At 31.2% G+C, this 19853-nt stretch overlaps 2 protein-coding genes across 2 annotated transcripts; both read right to left on the bottom strand.

The window, feature by feature from the left end:
• Window positions 1-2434: 2434 nt before the first annotated feature.
• LOC110717220 (B3 domain-containing protein REM5-like) lies at window positions 2435-5305 on the bottom strand. Its single transcript, XM_021895875.1, has 3 exons — window positions 5170-5305; window positions 4799-5063; window positions 2435-2910 (listed from the first exon to the last, which is right to left on the bottom strand). The coding sequence occupies exons 1-3, from the start codon at window positions 5257-5259 to the stop codon at window positions 2699-2701; spliced, it is 567 nt and encodes a 188-aa protein (XP_021751567.1). The 5' UTR covers window positions 5260-5305; the 3' UTR covers window positions 2435-2698.
• Window positions 5306-5951: 646 nt separating this feature from the next.
• Window positions 5952-19640, bottom strand: LOC110718396 (protein NRT1/ PTR FAMILY 5.4-like). The gene is made up of 5 exons (XM_021897232.1): window positions 19021-19640; window positions 18670-18887; window positions 15912-16426; window positions 7607-7944; window positions 5952-6610 (listed from the first exon to the last, which is right to left on the bottom strand). The coding sequence occupies exons 1-5, from the start codon at window positions 19079-19081 to the stop codon at window positions 6102-6104; spliced, it is 1641 nt and encodes a 546-aa protein (XP_021752924.1). The 5' UTR covers window positions 19082-19640; the 3' UTR covers window positions 5952-6101.
• Between the last annotated feature and the right edge of the window lie 213 nt (window positions 19641-19853).

The raw sequence follows: 19853 nt of genomic DNA, 5'->3' as shown, positions 1-19853 counted from the left end.
AAAAAATCATTACTTACTTTTTCACTTTTTCATACAAAATACACACATACCTAAAAAATCATTACCCACTTTTTAACTTTTCCATAAATATTCTCTACTTTTTATCAACATTCTTCACTTTTTAGCTTTTCCATACAATATTCCTCTACTTTTTCCATCCTCCTTAAAAACCGTACTTTTTAGAGTTATTTGCCTGTAATTATGGGACGGAGGGAGTACAATGTTAATCAAATTTTAAAAGTTCTTAATAGGTAAGGAAATGGATAATATCAAATTATTTTTTGGGTTAAAAGGTTCATGCACTACATATGGTTACAACTCATACATGGATAGAAATAAATGGAAACATAAAAATTCTAATAACTTTCCTTACATTTATCAGCATAATTATTTAATTAAATGCTAAAAGATTTTTATACAAAATAATACGAGTAAGGCCCGTTAACTTCACTTTATTTTTGTTGAACTGAAATTATTTTTGCGGAACTTAAATTATTTTTATTGAATTGAAATTAATTTTATTGAAACGATTTTTTTAAAAAACTAATTTTATGTTATATATCTTCTTTAAAATTACTAATTTAGACTAAACTGAAATTATTTAATTGAACTTATCCTTATTAAACTAAATTTACTTGTACTGAAATTAAGATGTCAAAACCACACCCGACTCGGCCCGATGCGAAACGGTCCAAAAAAAATTCAATTCATATTTCGTCTCACATGGACACAATATTTAGTATGCCTCAAGTTTGAAATATGACCCGACCGATCCGACGTAATCAAATCCGACCAAAACACTTGAATTAACACCTCTATCTCTAAGTAATAATAATGAACACTCCCTCCATTTTTAAATACCTGCTCCACTTTTCTTTTTCGACCATTTTTAAATACTTACTTCATTTCCTTACTTGAAAAGTTTTTACAATATTTAATTCATTTCTCTCACCTAGTGGATCTAACATAAATTATATTTTATTAATTTCATGTTATCTACGGTTAATTGTTCACTTGTAGATGCCTTCTGTATGTTGGCACAATCCCTCAGGAGAAGCTCCTCTTATAGAGTTTTTCTTTATTCTCATTTTTTGTTCTTGTAGATGCCTTCTGTATGTTGGCACAATCCCTCAGTAGAAGCTCCTCTTATAGAGTTTTTCTTTATTCTCAATTTTTGTTCATAATTACACTCCTCTCTTCTCTTATGCTATTTCCATCTCCTTTTTCCTAGCAAACCTATGCTACGTTTAGTTCACCTTATGTCAAAATTTAGTTAAAAACTTAAAACCAGATTACATCATAAAACCTTAAGTTGTAATTTGTAAACACACTGAAGATGCAAATTAACTAAACTGAAGATGCATAAATCATGTTTAGTCTAAAAATGATACAGAAGTTATGATATCTGTAAAAACTACCTAATTAATTTTCTATGGATTTTCCTCGTTTGAGGCAGATTAACTAAACTGAAGATGCATAAATCACGTGTGCATGAATATGTGATAGTGGAAAGTTACAAAGACCAATTTGAAAAAAAAAAAAAAAAAAAAAAAAAAAAAAAAAAAAAAAAAGAAGTTGGCTATGACTCAATTTTTAGCAATTTTTGATCCCTAAGTTGGACCATGTTCTTTTGAGTTTCTAGGCATAGCAGAGCATATTGAAGCAGAGCATAACAGAACAGATTAAGTATTATTTTTAAGCAGAGCAGCTCTAAAGTACGGGGCCTTGGTGATTCTATGACTAGGTGAATCTAGGCTAACAAATGTGTTATACTTAACATCTATTAGAATTTAGAATAAAATTATAATACGAAGTATATCACCTCTATTTTCAATAATTAATCTTTTAACATATTTGCACCAAAAACAAGAAAATTAAGTTTCAAGAGTGCAACAACATTTGTAAATAAAACTTTACCCTCAATTGGAGTCTAACGAGGTTCAAATCTGAATTAATTAGAGTTCAGCAAGCTTTGAATAATCGAGTCAACTTCATTCCCTCAAGAAAATACTTATATAAATCGATCTACTCTCGAATTATTATGTGTAAGCGTAGTTTGAACATTATATATAGAGGAAGAACAATACAAGCAAGTGTAACATGCATTTATAGGAATTAAGGTGACTTTGGAAATTGAAAGCATTTAAAGATAGGCATTTTCCCATCCTGAAGGAACTGAAAGACGATATTATGTCCGGGCTTGAGGCCGTTTGCAATCTGAAAATCTTTCCATCCTTGACCAATGTAGGATTGACCATTGCTTTTCTTGTACTTTAGCATCACTTTCCAAGCCTTTCCTTTCCCATCTATGAGCTTCATGTAACATTGTCTATTTAATAGACCGCTTGATTTTACGAAGCCCTTCGGAAGATACTACATTTAGAAACACTCGTATGTAAATGGTACAAAATTGATCAAAGTAGGAAGAATAATATGAAGTAGGAGGGTGAATTTGTACATACATGTGGCTAAATGCTTCATAATTAAGTAATTACTTGTATGTATCATCCCAATAACCTCTAATGTGGGATTTTGAACATTATGTTTTAACGGGGTTGTCGTGTTGGTTTTTTAAAATCTTATGTTGATACAATATAATACACAAGGTGTAAAGTATGTTACCAATAAATATATGATATTGTCATTTATGACTAGAGTAATTATTGGTAGGAAACTAGGAACTGAAAACAAGACGACCTCACAAATTTAAGTTAAAAAACTTGCAAAGTGAGCTAACATGTACATTGTTCGCTATATGGGCCGATGGCGTAAATGGACTTACCGCTTGACCCATTTTAATGACAGTAGGACTGATAGTGACATTGTAGGTCGGATATTTGGATTCAGCTGATGGCAATTGTGCCGTTGCAGCACCATCTTCTTCCATTGGGTTTCCTCTCTTTTTTGTCCCTAACACATTAATAATACTGTTAATAATTTACTACTAGACAACAAATGTGTAATTCCACAATCCTAATTTTCCTTACCTCTTAATTACCAGTAATTTAAATTTACTCTGTATGAAAGTTTGAAATTAACAACAATGCCTTAAATTGTTTGATCTTCATAAACACCAATCAAGATTCCAGAAATGATAGTACCATCACTACCATACTAGGGCCTGTTTACTTCAGCTTCATTTCACTTCACTTTAGCTCTTAATTTCCTTCTCTTATAAAATATTCACTTCAGCTTAATTTCAGTTCAGTTCAGCTCCTAATTTCCTTCTCTTATAAAATATTCATTTTAGCTCAATTCAGCTCCAATTAGTTTAGTTCAGTTCAACTCAGTAAATGTGAACAGACCCTTATTTATATTACATGTCTTCATACCTTACAAATTAAAAGGTCTTTAGTGAAGGCTTTACAAATGATTCTCTCATCATATTAAACATTATAATAATGACAATTTAATTACTTATGTCCGTCTCAATTTACTTGTCTCAATTTCTTATATTGGATGTTCCAATTTACTTCGGTCATTTCTTTCTTAAAAAAAAGTAAAAAATATTTTTTTACTTGAGTTGGATCTCACTCTCGTTGACACATTGACAATTGACACATTCATAGGTAAACCGTATAATATCTTGTGCAAATGTTTTAATCACAGTAGTAAAAAACTCGTAATCAATTACTCCGTATAAATTTATAATTAGCTTATAAATTGGAGTAATTTTTAGGGAAATTCTCATTGGTACACCTGTGGTTTTGACTTTTCCCATTGATACACTCCAAAATTTTTGTCTTCCCATCGGTACACCCATGGTTTAGTCTTTTTCCCAACCGTGACTAACACCGTTAAAAAGTATTTCATTAAGTTAAAATAATTAAGAAAAAGACTATAATACCCCTTTTAAACATCTAATGTCTCGATTTGCGTGTCGAAAGTTGTTCGGTTTAAAGTTTTGGGAGTCCTAGTCGTTAAGGATCCAAATTAACCTCGAAATTAGCAAAAAAAAATAACGCAAATGTCTCATATGCGTGTCAAAAAATATCTCGATTTGCGTGCCATTACTTTTTTGTGATAATAATTGTTCGGTTAAGGTTTTAGGAGTCATTTTGACCCTTTATGAATCTAAATCAAACTCGAAATTGTCAAAAAATTAACAAAAATATCTCATTTTGCACGTCATGATATTTCTTTTTTGTTTTGTCATGAGACGCAAAACGAGACATTTTCGTTAATTTTTTGACAATTTCGAGTTTGATTTAGATCCTTAGAGGATCAAAATGACCCCCAAAACATTAACCGAACAATTACTATCACAAAAAAATAATAGCACGCAAACCGAGACATTTTTTAACACGCACATGAGACATTTGCGTTATTTTTTTTTTGCTAATTTCGAGGTTTGGATCCTTAAGGACTAACATGACTTCCAAAACTTTAACCGAACAATTTTTGATACGCAAATCGAGACATTAGATATTTAAAAGAGGTATTATAGTCTTTTTCTTAATTATTTTAACTTAATGAAATACTTTTTAACGGTGTTAGTCACGGTTGGGAAAAAGACTAAACCATGGGTGTACCGATGGGAAGACAAAAATTTTGGAGTGTATCAATGGGAAAAGTCAAAACCACGGGTGTACCAATGAGAATTTCCCTTTTTATTGTCAATAATAGAATCGAAATATAGATACGTCAAAGATGTTAATCCTGATGATTTCCAAAATAAAATCAGTAAAAAATTTTAAGCACAAAAAAATCACTAAAGATTTCAATTTCTCATTGATTTGATTAAATCAGAAAAAACTTTAATTTAAAAAATAACAAAATAAAAAAAAGGAGAAAATACCGTTACTAAATTGGCGCGCACAGGCAGTAGTAGGATCATACACAGTAACCCTGAAGATCAATTTAGAAATTTGTGTAAATACCAAAAAATCACCAACACTCAACTCATTATGCTCACAAAATTCCCTCCAACCATCTCTGAAACGGCAGCCGCCTTCGAGTTTTACGGCCCAATGGTGGTTATCGTCCGTGACTAGCGCCACGCCCTCCACTTGATGACCGTCTAGCTCCATCTCTATACGCTTCATAAATGACACCGGAATTGACTGCATGCAAATCAAAAGTATAAACAAGAAACGGTCAATGTCAACTAGCTTAGTTGGTAAACAAAACGTGGGATTAAATCATTAAATCAAGGGAGGGATGACGTACAAAGGTGTTGAAGAAACCCGGGATGAAGGGCTGCATGAATTTAGCACCATTGTTAGAATTTGGTTCATCTGAAAATTTTGTAGTGTGCATTTTAGCAGTTTTAATTTGTTATTTGTTCAAATTTGGGAGAAATGAATGTTTCTTCAATTATTGAGGTATTTTTGGTAACTGTTGATTGATTATTATACCATCGTTATTACTGTACGTAAATGGGTATGTGTGGTCAAAGCACTGTTGAATTTTTAAAATTGGCATGTGACAAGTCAATAACTTCAATTTTTTTTACCTCAAATAATTGTACCAGCAACTCATTATGGCATGAGGCCTGATGAACTTTGGAGATATCATCGCCTTTTCACTCAAAAGATAAGGCAATGGAAGTGGAATTCATCAATATGGAATACTCATACAGTCTCATAAGGTTTAGACAATTTAATACCAACCAAAGTTATTAGCCATTGAATCCGTCACTAAGAGAGAGTCTAAGGAGGTTCCATCTCATCCATCCATAAGGCAATAGAAATAGTAGTATAGCTTCTTTCGTATCTTTTATCAATGCAAGACATTTACATGTGTTGTTTGCAAAGGTTATCTAACTATGTCTTAACACTTTCCCTCACTTGTAAAGTCTCTTTTTAATCCAGTCACATGTGATGTTTTATGGGGACAGAGTGCATTTTCACATATACGTTTACTCTAGAACAAATATATAACTTGCATTTTGGTGTACATTAAGGGAATAACAATATGAGCTTATAGAAGACACATTAGAAGAGGGGAACTTTACCAAACAAACTTTACTTCTATTGATAATTTCTCACACAAACACAAACCTTCTACATATTTAGACATATATTATGATTTAGGCAACCCTCATATTGAGCTACAAGATTAATTATGTATAGTCACACCAATATACATGCATTCTCTAATTAACATATCACAATTTGATCCACTTGAGTAGTATTCTTCCACACAAACCATTTAGCAGCCAATACATATATAACCAAATCCAAAGCACAAAACCCAGCCAAAACCCAGTAAAACTCATCAAGATGAGCGCGATTAAGATCATTAACCAACCATTCTTCCCCCCACTTCTTGCTCATCTCTTGTACAGTAACTATAATCGCGCTACTCATGAAAGCACCAACCCCTATTGCACCATTAGTTAAGGCTGAACCCATGCTTCTCATGTCCTCTGGCATTTGATCATAGAAAAGCTCTTGCATTCCAACATATGCAAACATATCACTTAGTCCCATCACTACAAACTGGGGGACTAACCATCCCACACTCATCGGAACTATAGCCTTTGGATCGTTGATGAGCCCGTGCTTACTTGCTACACCAACCCTCATGTTTTCTACTAGAGCTGCTATCGCGATGGTCAAGATGGAAAGTCCCAACCCAATGCCGATCCTATGGAGTGAGCTTATACCTGGAGGAAAATTTCTCTACATAGTTATACATTGATTAAACATAATACAATCCATATAAATAATTTTTCCAATTTGTAACAAATACTAGTACGCGTACGTGTAGGAAAATAGGAAAAACAAATGCAACATTTGCGAATTTTAGTACTTGTACCCCTGCAAAGAGCATAAGACAGCTTTTGACGCGTTACATGCCCTTATGTTACTAGAAACACCGCCTTGTGTAGTGATTTTATTTTAATTTTTTCTAATTGTAGGACTAATCATAAAATGTCCTTTATTGTAAAGTTTTTCTTAAGAACCAACAAACAAAAACTTTTGGCTATTATTTGCTCACAATTTAAAAAAAAAAAAATGAACAGAACAAGCTTTTCATAAACTGAAAAGTTTCTATCAAGCTTTTTATTTTCAAAAAAAGACAAGTTTGCTAACAGAGTAGAACTACAGAAGCAATTTTGTCCAAACAAAAAGGTGTTTATTGTATCATAAGACACTACATAAAGTTGATTCCTAATAAGTAGAAAAGTACCTAACATAAACTAACAATATTGAATATATTGAATAACATAATCCTTATTAAATTAGGTTATTCTCATTTTTATCTCGCATCATATGACTTGAAATTTACCAAATTTTAATATTTGTATTCTCTTATAATAATCAGAAATGATCAATCCGTGACACATATTTAGGCATCTTCAATGACTAATTGGTTGCGATTGACTAGAGTGAAACATCACTTTAGATAGTTACGATAACAATTAAGATTTTCTCTACTAGTCTAACATGGCTAACAGTGGCGGGGCCAGGTTTTAAAGACGAGTGTCATTATTATCCATAGGGTGTCAGCTGTCAATATTATTTTTAACATCGGGGGCTATAATTTTTGTAAGAGAAAAAAATAATATAGTTATTATTTCTAATGGGGTGACTGCTACGAAGTATTAAAATAAATTTGATATTAATAATTGAAATGTTTAACAATTTAAAACTCGTACCTGAGGGGATTTTAGTGATATTTCTCATAGAAGGAACGAAGAGTTTATCATAGATTGGAACCGATATTAAGATAGTAATCCCAGGGATGACTTGAAGAGATGCAGGTGGGATTGAAACCTTAGGGCCAAGTGAACGTTGCATGGTGCTAGCTTGCTTGATGAAGAAGGTATGGACTTGTGCTACGATTATTGCGTAGGCAAAGGTGCATACCCAAATCGGGATTAACCGAACTATGAGCTTCACTTCTTCCACTTGATTAACGGAGCACAGCCTCCATGGGTTTCTGGATTTCATCAATGAATCTCTCTCGTCGATGATCATTGCCTTGTCGAGACATCTGCAAGAGTTTGATTGCTTGTAAAAAGACATGTACAAAGTGTATGCGTCATCTCCTACATATAATATTTTTTTGATACAAATATTCAATGAAAATCTTATGACCAACTTCTAATTTCTTTGAAGAAAGAATGACTCTTATCAGATCTCAACCCTTATTCTTTAGACTTTTTTTTTTTTTTTTTTAATAGGGTTCGATATTTACAAGTTAGGCACTTGTAAGTGGTCAATTGGAAGGATAAAGGAAATAGTTACTAAAATGGGCTGAAATTTATTTTAATTAGAATATACATAGCAATAAACAACTAAATACTTGTAAAACGTGTAGCATATTCAAGAATGTTTAAAATTGTATGCAACAAATAAATACAGATTATATCAAATTATTTAACAACAAATCATCAACCATCATCAAATATTAAGTAATATTAAAGTTTTACTTGTATCGTTTGATACTAGCTAGGAGTATTCGAGATTAACACTCCACGCTTTACCATTTTGCTAGTGCTTATTAATTAACAACAAAAATATTGCTTTAGAAAAATAATAAGCTAAGTTTTACAATTAGTACTTTAGAAACTACTTTAATTTGGCAAAGAAATTAACTGTGATTAGCAAATTGAGAATTATACAAAGCTAGAAGTTTGATTAACGTAAACAAAATGAGAAAAGTACTAGCTAAAAAAAGGGATGAATCATTTAGTCTAGTATTTGAGTAATTCTAAGTAGATTTTATGGTATTTTGACACCTTCTCTGAGCTAACTTAAGCAGATGTAAAATGAGAAAAGTACGAAAAGATAAATTGTGAATGAATGATACACTTTAGGAAAATTTGCAAATTGCAGTCATTTAAAGTTTGTATTTTGCAAATTACAACCCAAAAGTTCATATAAATTGTAAATTGCAGCCCGATTTAACTTTTTTATCGGTTTACAAGTTGAAAAATCTTCGATTAAGGTTTTAGGGGCCATTTTAGGGCTTAGGGGTCTGAATTGAGCACGGAATCAGCAAAAAAAAATAACGCAAGTATCTTGTTTTGCGCAATAAAAATGTATCGATTTATGGGAAACTGTAAATATGAGACACTTACGTTATTTTTTTTGCTAATTCCGAGCTCAATTCGGCCCCTAAGAACTAAAATGACCCCTAAAACCTTAACCAAAGTTTTTTTTTAACATGTAAATCGATGAAAAAATTGAATCGGGCTGCAATTTACAATTTATACGAACTTTTTGGCTGCAATTTGCAAAAAAAAAAAAAAATGGCTGCAATTTGCAAAATATGAACTTTAAATTGCTGCAATTTGCAAATTTTCCTACACTTTATAAAAAAAAAACGAATGATACACCATTTGTTTAGAGCTAGTTATGATTGTTTTTGTGGTCCGTATTCAAAAGAGTTTGATTCTCATAAAGTAATACAAGTCAACCAATTATGAGTGGTCTGTTCTCTTCAGCTTATTTTCAGTGTTCAGTTTCTAATTTCCTTCTCTCATAAAATATTCAGTTCAGTTTAGCTTAGTTTAGTTTCAATCGGTTCAGTTCAGAACAGGCCCTAAGTAAAGATAAGAGGATTTAGACTTGATCCAACCATATGCATGTACATAGCAATAAAATAAAATAACATCTCAAGGTCTACTTTGAAAAAAATAGGTTCACGTTAGCAAAATGTGAAAAGTAAGGAAGAAAAAAGCAAAAAAAACATGCAAGTCAAAACACAATAAAAACACAATCAAGTAGCAAATGCAGGAAAACGAAGACATGTTCTCATCTTCCAATAAGTAGAGAGATGAGAAAGATGGTGGTGAACAAAGTTAAGTGAATTCAACTCAAAATTACAGGGTTTGCCTTTACGTCTTTGTCAATCACATGCGTCTTATATTTGTTGCTCTATTTCATTTCCTCAGCCCCTCAGGTGTTTTCATTTACATACACTTTCTAAATTATTCTAGAAAATTCATTCATATACTTCATATACTAGTAAATTTTTTAAGTTAACACATTTTAATTTTTTACATTATTTACAAACTGTACAGTAATTAAATTTTATAATATGTACATAAGATAAAATATACTCTATAAGATAAAATATACTCTATAATCGTGTAATATGTTGGTATTGTCTCAATGTATATTTTTATAGCATTAACTTTATATAATTTTTAATTATTATATTTGTATTTAAAGATATAATTCATTAAACTTATTTCATCACAAACATGATACGAGTTATAGAACCTAAAAAAATATAATATTATTATGATGTCATGTGACTCATGTCACAATATGGATCTGGTAGTTAGTATGGAAAGCAGCATCATATGCATTTCCACTTCCAATCCACATGCATCCTCAATCTAGAGTAGTAGAGAGTATGTATGGTGGATTCCACATTCATTACTATATATTTTCTCTGTTTCTTTAGCTAACACGTTTCTTTAGTCACGTTTGTCAATGCATAAATTCAACCATTGATAACTTTAATTACTAATAAATAAAAGTTATGAAAATATATATCGTGATAAATTAACAAAATCCTACATGACTATTATTCATTACGTATAACACTGTCAAAAGAAAGCGTGTGAAAAATGTTAAAATCAAAACATGTCAACTAAAAAAAACGAAGGTACACACACTCGATAGTCAATAAGCAAGTTAGTACCCTTGGGCTCGCACATCATATCATATCATATCATATCATATACTTGGTACTTGGACAATTGGACAAAACAAGTATACCAAATTGGGAATAATCATGTCATGTTTTACTTAGCTAGTGGAATGATGCTTAGCTTGAAGCTCAAATTTTATGGCCAAGGATCGGATGTACAAGTTCAAAACTTATGGCAAGTTTTAGAAATTATGAAGGTGCATGCACTTATTCAAAATTAGTGGGTTTTTATATTTAGGTTTTGAGTGTAGTGATATACATGCATATAACTGAAACAATGAACCGTACCAAACAATTTAGAGTTGTGTGGAATATGCATTAGTGGTAACCTTATCCTAACTGTTCAAATGTTCCCCTCAATTAGAAAGATATGTTTAGTAGGAGTATCAACCTTTACCAAAAAAGAAGGTTCAGAATTTTTGAAAGATGAATATTTTCAGGTGTTACGCATATATAGTAAGATTAGTAACAATGAAGCTTCTCAAAATAAAAAGTTATATACTTATATTGCCTAAAAACGATGGTCAAGAAAACTGCTTTTTATACATTTATACTCCATTTATCTTATTATAGTTATGTATATATTATACTTCGTATATCTTAATGTCAAGTGTCGTTTTCTAAACTTCATAAAAAAAAAGTTTTTTTTTAAAAATAAATAAATAAATAAAATAAAATAAAATAAAATAAACAAAATAAAAAACATTTGGATGTTTATTAAGTTGTATGGTAAGCTGAGTAGATTTGTTTTGGATCAAGGTTACAAGGCTCTTAAATAATGGACATGGGCGCATGTCCCTTATTGGATAGGAATATAGGATCACTATAGGGCTAAATTATTTGCCCAATTTAATAGAAAAAGGGAATAGATAGATAACATACATAATAATAAAATATAAATAATTACGTTTACTTATTTTCGTATTCTTATATGATTATACGTACAAAATTATAATATATCTCTCCTCTATTCTTTTTTCTTGATTGTTTATTGATTTGTCAATTACTAACCCACGACTCACGTTGGCCAAAAACAAAAAAAAAATGTGACACTCTCAAAATCCAACCCCAACTCGACCCTCCCTACTAGTGGGGAGGTCAATGGGGATCAAAAACTAATATCGAATCCCATCTGCATTTTTGTGCTTTGTACTTCTTTAGTTCTTTATGTACCAAAATGTATATAATAGTGTTTTCTAGAAGGAATAAGGGTTTTTATTTCCAAATATCTTATTCATACTATTTAAAATTCACATAAGTTAATAAAACGTAAACTACAGAAAACTTATATTCTACTCTATATTACAGCAATGTAGATTTGGTGGATTTTTTAACGGTACATAGAATCTTATTGAAATAGTATGGCATGAAAAACAAATGATGGTTCAAAATTAAATGGACTTGTTCATGATGTGTCGAAAGATTAGTGCAATTGTTAGGGGGGAAAGGTGATTTAATGTGTAAAATTGACAAAGTTATGGTTCAATTTTGCCCGGAAATGTCTTCTCATTAGGTTTGTCAATATCATAATAGATATGCTTTTTTTGTGATAAAAAAAGTTTAATAGTACAAGCCATCACCAAATAATGGTCCAAATCTTGTGGAGCATAATCTTAAAGACATTTTGTATTGATTTTACCCAACTTTGCTCTCTCTACCTTTATTATGAAAGTGGCCCTATACTATTTGTTGCCTTAGTCTTAGGTTGATCCTCAATAAATGATGTTGGTCGGACTATTTGACCATTTTTGTGACCCATAAAAAGAGGCTAGTAGCCTAGTAGTACAATGTACAACCCGGCAAAACACAAAAGCTAAGGATCTTAAGCTAGAATGCTAGAACAACTAACTATATGACCCAATTTGTCATACATTTCACTAAATTGAATTCTTATTGGCTAAAGAATGAAATTTGTCTTCTAAAAAAGAAATAGAGTACAAATTCTTAACCACAAAGCACCTTCTTGGCCTCCAATCAATTCATATAGTCCAAAACACCTATATGGTCATATACTCATTTTTTTTATATAGGTCATATACTCATATATATTCTCTTTTATCCCACTAAAATTGTCTCATAATCTACCAATAAATGAGATTTTGAATTTGCCTCACTACTTCAATGGTACTCCACGTTCTTTCAATGAATAAATTATAATTGAAAAAAAGCAAACTAATTAAAGAATATGGGACAACCTTAGCAGGACGGAAGGAACAAGTTAAAAAAATAAAAATAAGTTTACAAAAATGAATAAATAAAATTCTTGACTTTACAATGACCATTTGCAATAGGCCAATGACTTATAGGTCAAAAAACACATGATTTGTCTTCCTATACCAAACATCTATCTTTCTAAAACAATGAGCAAATAGGTTGTGGTATTTGGTTTGATTCATGCCATATAGTTTTGATTTTGAACCTATTATCAATCAAGTTGTTAGGATAAACTAGATAATATTAGCCGCATTATCTTTTGAGTCACTTCGAATCTAATCAAAAAATTTCTTCATGTCTAATTCAGATCATATAATTTAAGATACAATTTTAACTTGTATTAAGTATTTAAAAATAGGCTGATTTTATCGGGGCATACTTTCAACCTCATATTTAATATTGCTAACTCAAAGAAATGACAAATAAGAAAAAGCACACTTTACTAACAAATATTTAAGCTCTAAAGATAAGTATTGAGAATTTGAGGTAAAAAGCAAAAATAATCCATGCAACTGCTTAGTGGAGCTTAATAATGATCTAATTGATGAGTATTTTGCATTGCGTTGTTAATTTTGACTAAATTGATGATGACGGCCATCCCTCGAGTTACTTTTTTAATTTTTTTTAATTAATGGGGTAAAAAAAATAAACAAAATAAAAATTAATAAGAGTAGTATGGGCTGACTTTTAGTAGAAGTAGGGTCCCTTGAGAACCCAAAGCATGAAACTGAAAAAGTATCTTATTGGCTAAGTATTTATGGATAGATTTAACCTAACATTTGTCTGATTACATGTATTTGTGAATAAATTTATTAATATGTGGGCCAAGTAAACAAAGAATTCCTCTTTGACAATGTTAAAGACCTAAGGCACCTAACATCTAAACATATCCAAATTAGATGATATTTAATTTTAATTGGTAGCCTTCTAAAAAAATTGGTAGAAAATTGTAAACTCATAAAACAATTATAATAATGAATGAGCAAAAATTAATTTTAATTAGTAAAAATGTAACTCGGAATGAGTAAAAATTAAATTTATTAATCACTAAAACTTAGCAATTGGTACCTAAGAAATAACACATTATAGAACCATTTCATGAAATTAATTCCTCCATATTTTATACTTCGTATTACACTATTACTTCCTCAGCTCGGTCTTATTTAAAATATCTACTACCAGAATATCGGGATTTTTTTTTATTTGTAAATTTTTGAACATTTTTATTTCTTACTTCAATCTAGAAAAATCCAATGATCAATGTATGTAATGTGTATGTTTTCATAAAAGAAAGAGGGCAAAGAGCATCCATTTCCCAATTCTACCAGACTAAAAATGAGACAAAAGGTAATGGGAAGAATGTTTTCCACAAAAGAAACAAATGCAAAGCAATGAAAGCATAGAACAAAAACTTGTATGTTTTTGTCGTTACTCTCATTTACTATCCCTTCTTTCCTATATTTTGTCGTTATATGACTATTGTTAGATGCTAATTAATGAGATTGTTGTAAAGTTTAAAGTAAGTAGTAATGTGATGCACCAACAAGGAATATAATATAGACCATAATCTTTATATTATTTTAATTAATTATCTCATAATGACTTATGAGGTAATCTTAATTTACTAATAACTTAGTTTGGTGTATTTTGAGTCTAAGTTTTGATTTTTGTTTTTATATACTTCGTAGATAAGATGAAGATTGAAAAATAAGGAAAAATCCGACCTGAAAAGGATGAGACTCAATCTAAGGTCACTAAAATTAAAGTTACTAGATAAACCGGTACCCAATCCCTAGACTTAACTGGCCACTGCCCCTCTTTCTTGGACTTGAATATTTTGTGATGATGCATGATACTTTTTGTATAGATGAGTTTACTAAACATATAACAACCTTCAGTATGGAATCTACTTTATTTCATGTGATGTCCATTATTATACTATATGTGCAACAAAGAAGATCTCAATTCTTCTATTAGTACTATATTTGGTTTTTAGTGTACTCAGCAGTGTCAGCACTAGCCTTTGTGATTAGAAAGAGTCAACTTTTAATACAAGTTTTATTAATAAGTAATCAAAGATATTAAGGATTATTTAATTATTTTTATAAAGCAATGTTGCTTTCTAATTGAAACATAGTATGTATTATTACGTTGAGTCATCCAACTCTCAATAGAACGGCTAGATATAAATAATGATACAAAATATAACGATATTAAATTAAATATTTTAATAAGAAGATGAGAATTGGAGGAAAAGAACTCGAGAAAATCTCATTCCATCAAGGGTTGTCATCAAGTGGATTTGCTAATTAAAACGTGCTTTTAAATCTACATCAAATCATCACACCTAATAAAAAGAAATGAAAAAATTTTCAATCCCAAATAATTTTCAAAGTTTGCTTATTCTACTTAGTGGAGTGACCAACACTACTTAAAAGGTCTTAAAGACTTAAAGTCATAAACTAATATCCTAGACTTACCGACTGATTTCGTGTTGAATTATATCAGACTTGCCGACTAATCCCAAATTAATGTCAATTTATATCCAAAATAACAATTAATTTATTAATTACGATTAATTTATTATTGCATCAATTTCGTAGCTAATTAAGTGTCGAATTTGAATCACATGGTCCCAGCAGTTGACCTATATATTACGTTAGTACGTTATCAAATATTATATCCAAGTGAGCTTTTTTATTTATTTTTTTCTAGCAACTAGTAGTACGACAATGTTTCCCATTATTTTATTTTTTTTTTGAAGCAAATGTTTCCCATTATTTTATTTTTCTTATGTCCAAAATAAATACAAATTGCAAACTAATAGTACGGAGTAATACATTTGAAGTGAGTAATAGCGTTCTTTTACCTTAAATTTATATTTTATTATAAAGGAGAACAAGATATATATATGTAAAATAATGGCTAGAATGGTGTTGTAGTTATATTGAATGGGGTTAACGGCGTAAAAGCAATGATAATGTTACGGAATAAAAAGAGTTTTGTTTAGATGACAACATTACCAGTATTAAACCAAGTAGAATAAAATCGTAACATAAAAGTTGTCACGAGTACGTTACCTGAATTGGTTAGTACGAGCCAATTTACGCGCATCCAATCCATGACTAACATCATCATCGTAGCACAACCCTCGACCATTGCTAGTCTCAACCACGTGCCTCTTTCTAACGGCGGCAACAACCACTTGTGCCACTTTAGTAAACGGACTCCCCACGGGCCGCTCCATCCGATAAGTCAAACATCCGAAGATAAAAACCGCTAAAGCCAACCCTACGGCAATAGTAGGAATGGAAAACCCGACGGTCCAACTAACGTTGTCCTCTACATAAACAATTATAACCACGGCAATTGTTGCACCAACAACAATTCCAAGGTACCACCAGTTAAAAAATGAGCTCTTGGCCTTTCTTTGTTCAGGGGTATTTTCGTCAAATTGATCAGCAGCAAATGTTTGGACACATGGTTTATGACCACCTTCACCCAAAGCCGTTATGTAAAGAGCCGAGAAAAATAAGGGTGTACGAATGTTTTGTGGGATTTTAGTGGCTGTTGATGTTGTCAACAAAATCAATCCCTGTTGATTAAAAATGAAACATAATAAATCAGCTAGTCCCATGAGAATTATGAGTGCATCATATACTTTTAGACTGACAACTTGCAACAATGATATTTTGCTATTTTTGTTGTTGATTTTACTTTTAGGAGTGAATTTTCAGTATTCGTAAGTAAACTAAGGGTCTGTTCACATTTACTGAAATAAGATGAGCTGAGATAAACTGAACTGAACTAATTGGAGCTGAGCTGAAATGAATATTTTATGACAGAGGGAAATTAAGAGTTGAACTGAACTGAACTGAGAACTGAAGTGATTAGAGCTGAACTGAATTGAACTGAAATTAAGTAAATGTAAACAGACCCTAAGTTACTTGTTAAATTTTGAAAGGTAAAAATTGAAACGAATAATCCGAACTTTGACTATCATTATAACATTAAACTTAAGTACTTAACTTTTTGAATTAATTTAGAATATCATAGCTTTGAGAAGATCGTATCATGTCGGATTAATATGGAAAAACAATCTTTAAGTTCTTGACTTGTTCAAGAGCTCTAGGGAATTTATCAAAGAAAGTCATTAGAAATTCAATTTTTTTTTTCTCCAAAGTTGGAAATTTCCCTAACTAAGTAATATATAGTAACACTTTTATTTTAGCTCTAATAACCGTATACTCTTTCATAACAAGCAATTACTCCGTAATTATTTACACAAGGTTAATATATCAAAATAAGCATAATTTTGACAAACCTTCTAAGTTTCAATGTATTGCTTGATTTCTCTCGAGTAGGGCTGGCAAACCCTGACCCGACACGAAAACCCGACCCGAACCCGACCCGAAGTTACTGAGAGAGACCCGAACCCGACCTGAACCGAACCCGAACAACCCGAATTCGACCCGATTTGACCCAAATTTCATATTTCGTAATAATATTAAGTTTTACACTATTTTTAATAGTTTCTAAGCATAACCCGAAATCGACCCGAAATCTGACCCGAACCCGACCTGTTGACCCGAATTGTCACCCCTACTCTCGAGGCACTAACTCAACATCAGTTACATGATCTTACACAGTTACACCACTAATAAAGGTAATTAAATGTAAAAATATGTTTTAAACATTTCAAATATATTTACGGACACCATTCATAATAAATACAATATGAGCGAGACACACATATCATATTCCTTATAAATTTTTTAATACCACATTGGCACAATACCATCTATTACCTATTTACCTCCGTTTCATATTATTTACAACGATTTGATATAAAATAGAGAGAAAAAATATATAATCGTTGCAAATAATATGAAACGGAGGTAGTATATAGAATATGAGACACACACTTATCATATACTCTTAATAACTAAATATCACAATGGATGCAATTTAAATATACTGATTAACACCAAGATGTATGAAATTTATACTCATATAAACTTATTAAATTTTATGTTAAGGACCAACTAGTGATGTCATCTTCATTAAATGACATGAGTATGACTTGATTTTCACCCTCTAGTATCATGAGCACTTCATGATAGAGAGAGCAGTATGACCTGGATAGACTAGTTGAATGGCACTGACAGATAATCACGTACTAATTATTTTAAGGAGCTTTTAGCACCCAAAAACATAAAGTAAAAAAATGAAAATAAAAATAAAAATGCATTCATTACCCACCCTTTTTTTTTGGCATTATTCATTAAATTTCCTAAAGGGAAAGGGAAACAAATGAGGTGTTAACAAGTTCAAAACTCAATTGACGTCTAAAGCCGTTATAGACAAAATTCAATCTCAAGCCATAAGTAATTGTTGTAGTTTTTAACTTTTGTTTGTTTCGACGGAAAACAGAATTTACAATTCTCAACGAAAAACACAGTTGTAAAAACTCAAGTGAGGTCCAAGTTTATTATAGACGAAATTCAATCTCAAGCCATAAGTAATTGCCGTAGATATATTCTTTACCTTCTGTTTGTTTCGACGGAAAACAGAATTTACAATTTTTTACGGAAAACACAGTTGTAAAAACAGCCTTGATATAGCGTGGAAGGGGAAAGATCGAAGAGAAGGAGGGAAAAGCGAGTAAGTAGGGTGGAAAATGTGACATCATTAGCTTCCTTTCAAAATTAGTTTTATCTCCGTCCTTTAAAAGTCAAATTAAAATGTTTTCCGTCAAAACAAACAGAGCCTTTGTTAAAAAGCGAAAGCGGATAGATACTATTCCATAAGTAGAGGAAAAGGAAAAGCGAAACTTACCATGAGAAAAACGGAGGAGGAAAGGAGAGTAGTCTTAAAGCGACCAAGATAAGAATCAGCAAAGAAAGCACCAATAAAGAGAGCAAGAGATGAAACACCATTCCATGAATTCACATTTTTAGCAGCAGTTGCAAGGGGTATACCCATTATTGTTGTTAAGTACATGATTAAATTCCCTGCTATTCCATAATACGCAAATCTTTCTGCCATTTCCACAACTTCATTTTTTTCATTTTTATTACAAAAAAAAAAAAAAAAAAAAAAGTTAGTTAGTAAAAAAAAAAGGGGAATTTATTTTTTTATTTTAATAAAATGTAAAAAAAAGAAATGAATTGAGAAATAAAATCTTACAGATGATGAAGATGGCAGATTTCCATCCACCTTTAGAAGGATTAATGTTAGAATTATCCATGAGAATGAGGAAAGGGGTAAGAAGAGTACAAGATGAAGATGACTAGAATTTATTCTTGAAAGTTGAAAGCTTGGAGTTTGGACACGTAAATATATAGAGAAAAATACAAAATAAAAGGGGTTTTTTTTTTTGAATTTTTTTTTTTTTTGTATGTATATCAGGTTGTGTTGAGAGGGGAGAGGTAGTTGGGGACTTCGGGGTTTATTTACTCTTTTTTTTTTTTCCTTGGTTTGTTCTGTTTTTGGTTGAGTACTAGATAGATATTTATAATGGAATTTTTTTTAGTTTTGAGGGGAAAATGGAAAATAAACGTTAAAGTTGTGGAGGTTGATGGAAAGGTATCACCGCCAATAAAAATAGGAGTGTGTAAGTGGGTGTTTACCTGATCATAAATTCTCTAAAAGGGCGGGTATATGTTAATTTATTGTAAGATGAAGTAAAGTTATTAATTTAAAGTTACTCTTTATTGTACAAAAATATTATTTTTATTATTAAAATTGGTGTTAAGACTCTGAAATATAGCTTAGGGGCACCCAACACCCTATATTTTGCTTAGTGTCCAAAGTAACACAAACTTATAACTTGGGTGCAAAACGCACCTTTAGTGAGTTTTCCGGCCACCGTTTTTCAGCACGTAAATCGAAAAATAAAAATTTAATTCACCAGCTCCTCGCGAGAATGGTAGCTGGAAAACTCACCAAATGTGCACTTTGCACCCAGATTATTAGTTTGTGGTGTTATGGCTACTAAGCAAAGTACAGGGTGTTAGGTG

Source organism: Chenopodium quinoa, unplaced genomic scaffold (assembly GCF_001683475.1).
Source record: "Chenopodium quinoa cultivar QQ74 unplaced genomic scaffold, ASM168347v1, whole genome shotgun sequence".
In the NCBI taxonomy this organism is placed as follows: domain Eukaryota; kingdom Viridiplantae; phylum Streptophyta; class Magnoliopsida; order Caryophyllales; family Amaranthaceae; genus Chenopodium; species Chenopodium quinoa.
Note: the sequence above shows the minus strand (reverse complement) of the source record. Positions and strands in the feature narration are given on the sequence as shown.

Coding starts and splice junctions, on each gene's coding strand:
- LOC110717220 (XM_021895875.1), bottom strand. CDS start 5,259: ATGCACACTACAAAATTTTCAGATGAACCAAATTCTAACAATGGTGCT. Junction 5,064..5,169: donor CGGGTTTCTTCAACACCTTT/GTACGTCATCCC, acceptor ATTTGCATGCAG/TCAATTCCGGTGTCATTTAT. Junction 2,911..4,798: donor TGCGCGCCAATTTAGTAACG/GTATTTTCTCCT, acceptor TTAATGTGTTAG/GGACAAAAAAGAGAGGAAAC.
- LOC110718396 (XM_021897232.1), bottom strand. CDS start 19,081: ATGGATAATTCTAACATTAATCCTTCTAAAGGTGGATGGAAATCTGCC. Junction 18,888..19,020: donor ATCTGCCATCTTCATCATCT/GTAAGATTTTAT, acceptor AAAAAAATGAAG/TTGTGGAAATGGCAGAAAGA. Junction 6,611..7,606: donor TATCACTAAAATCCCCTCAG/GTACGAGTTTTA, acceptor ATTTTCCTCCAG/GTATAAGCTCACTCCATAGG.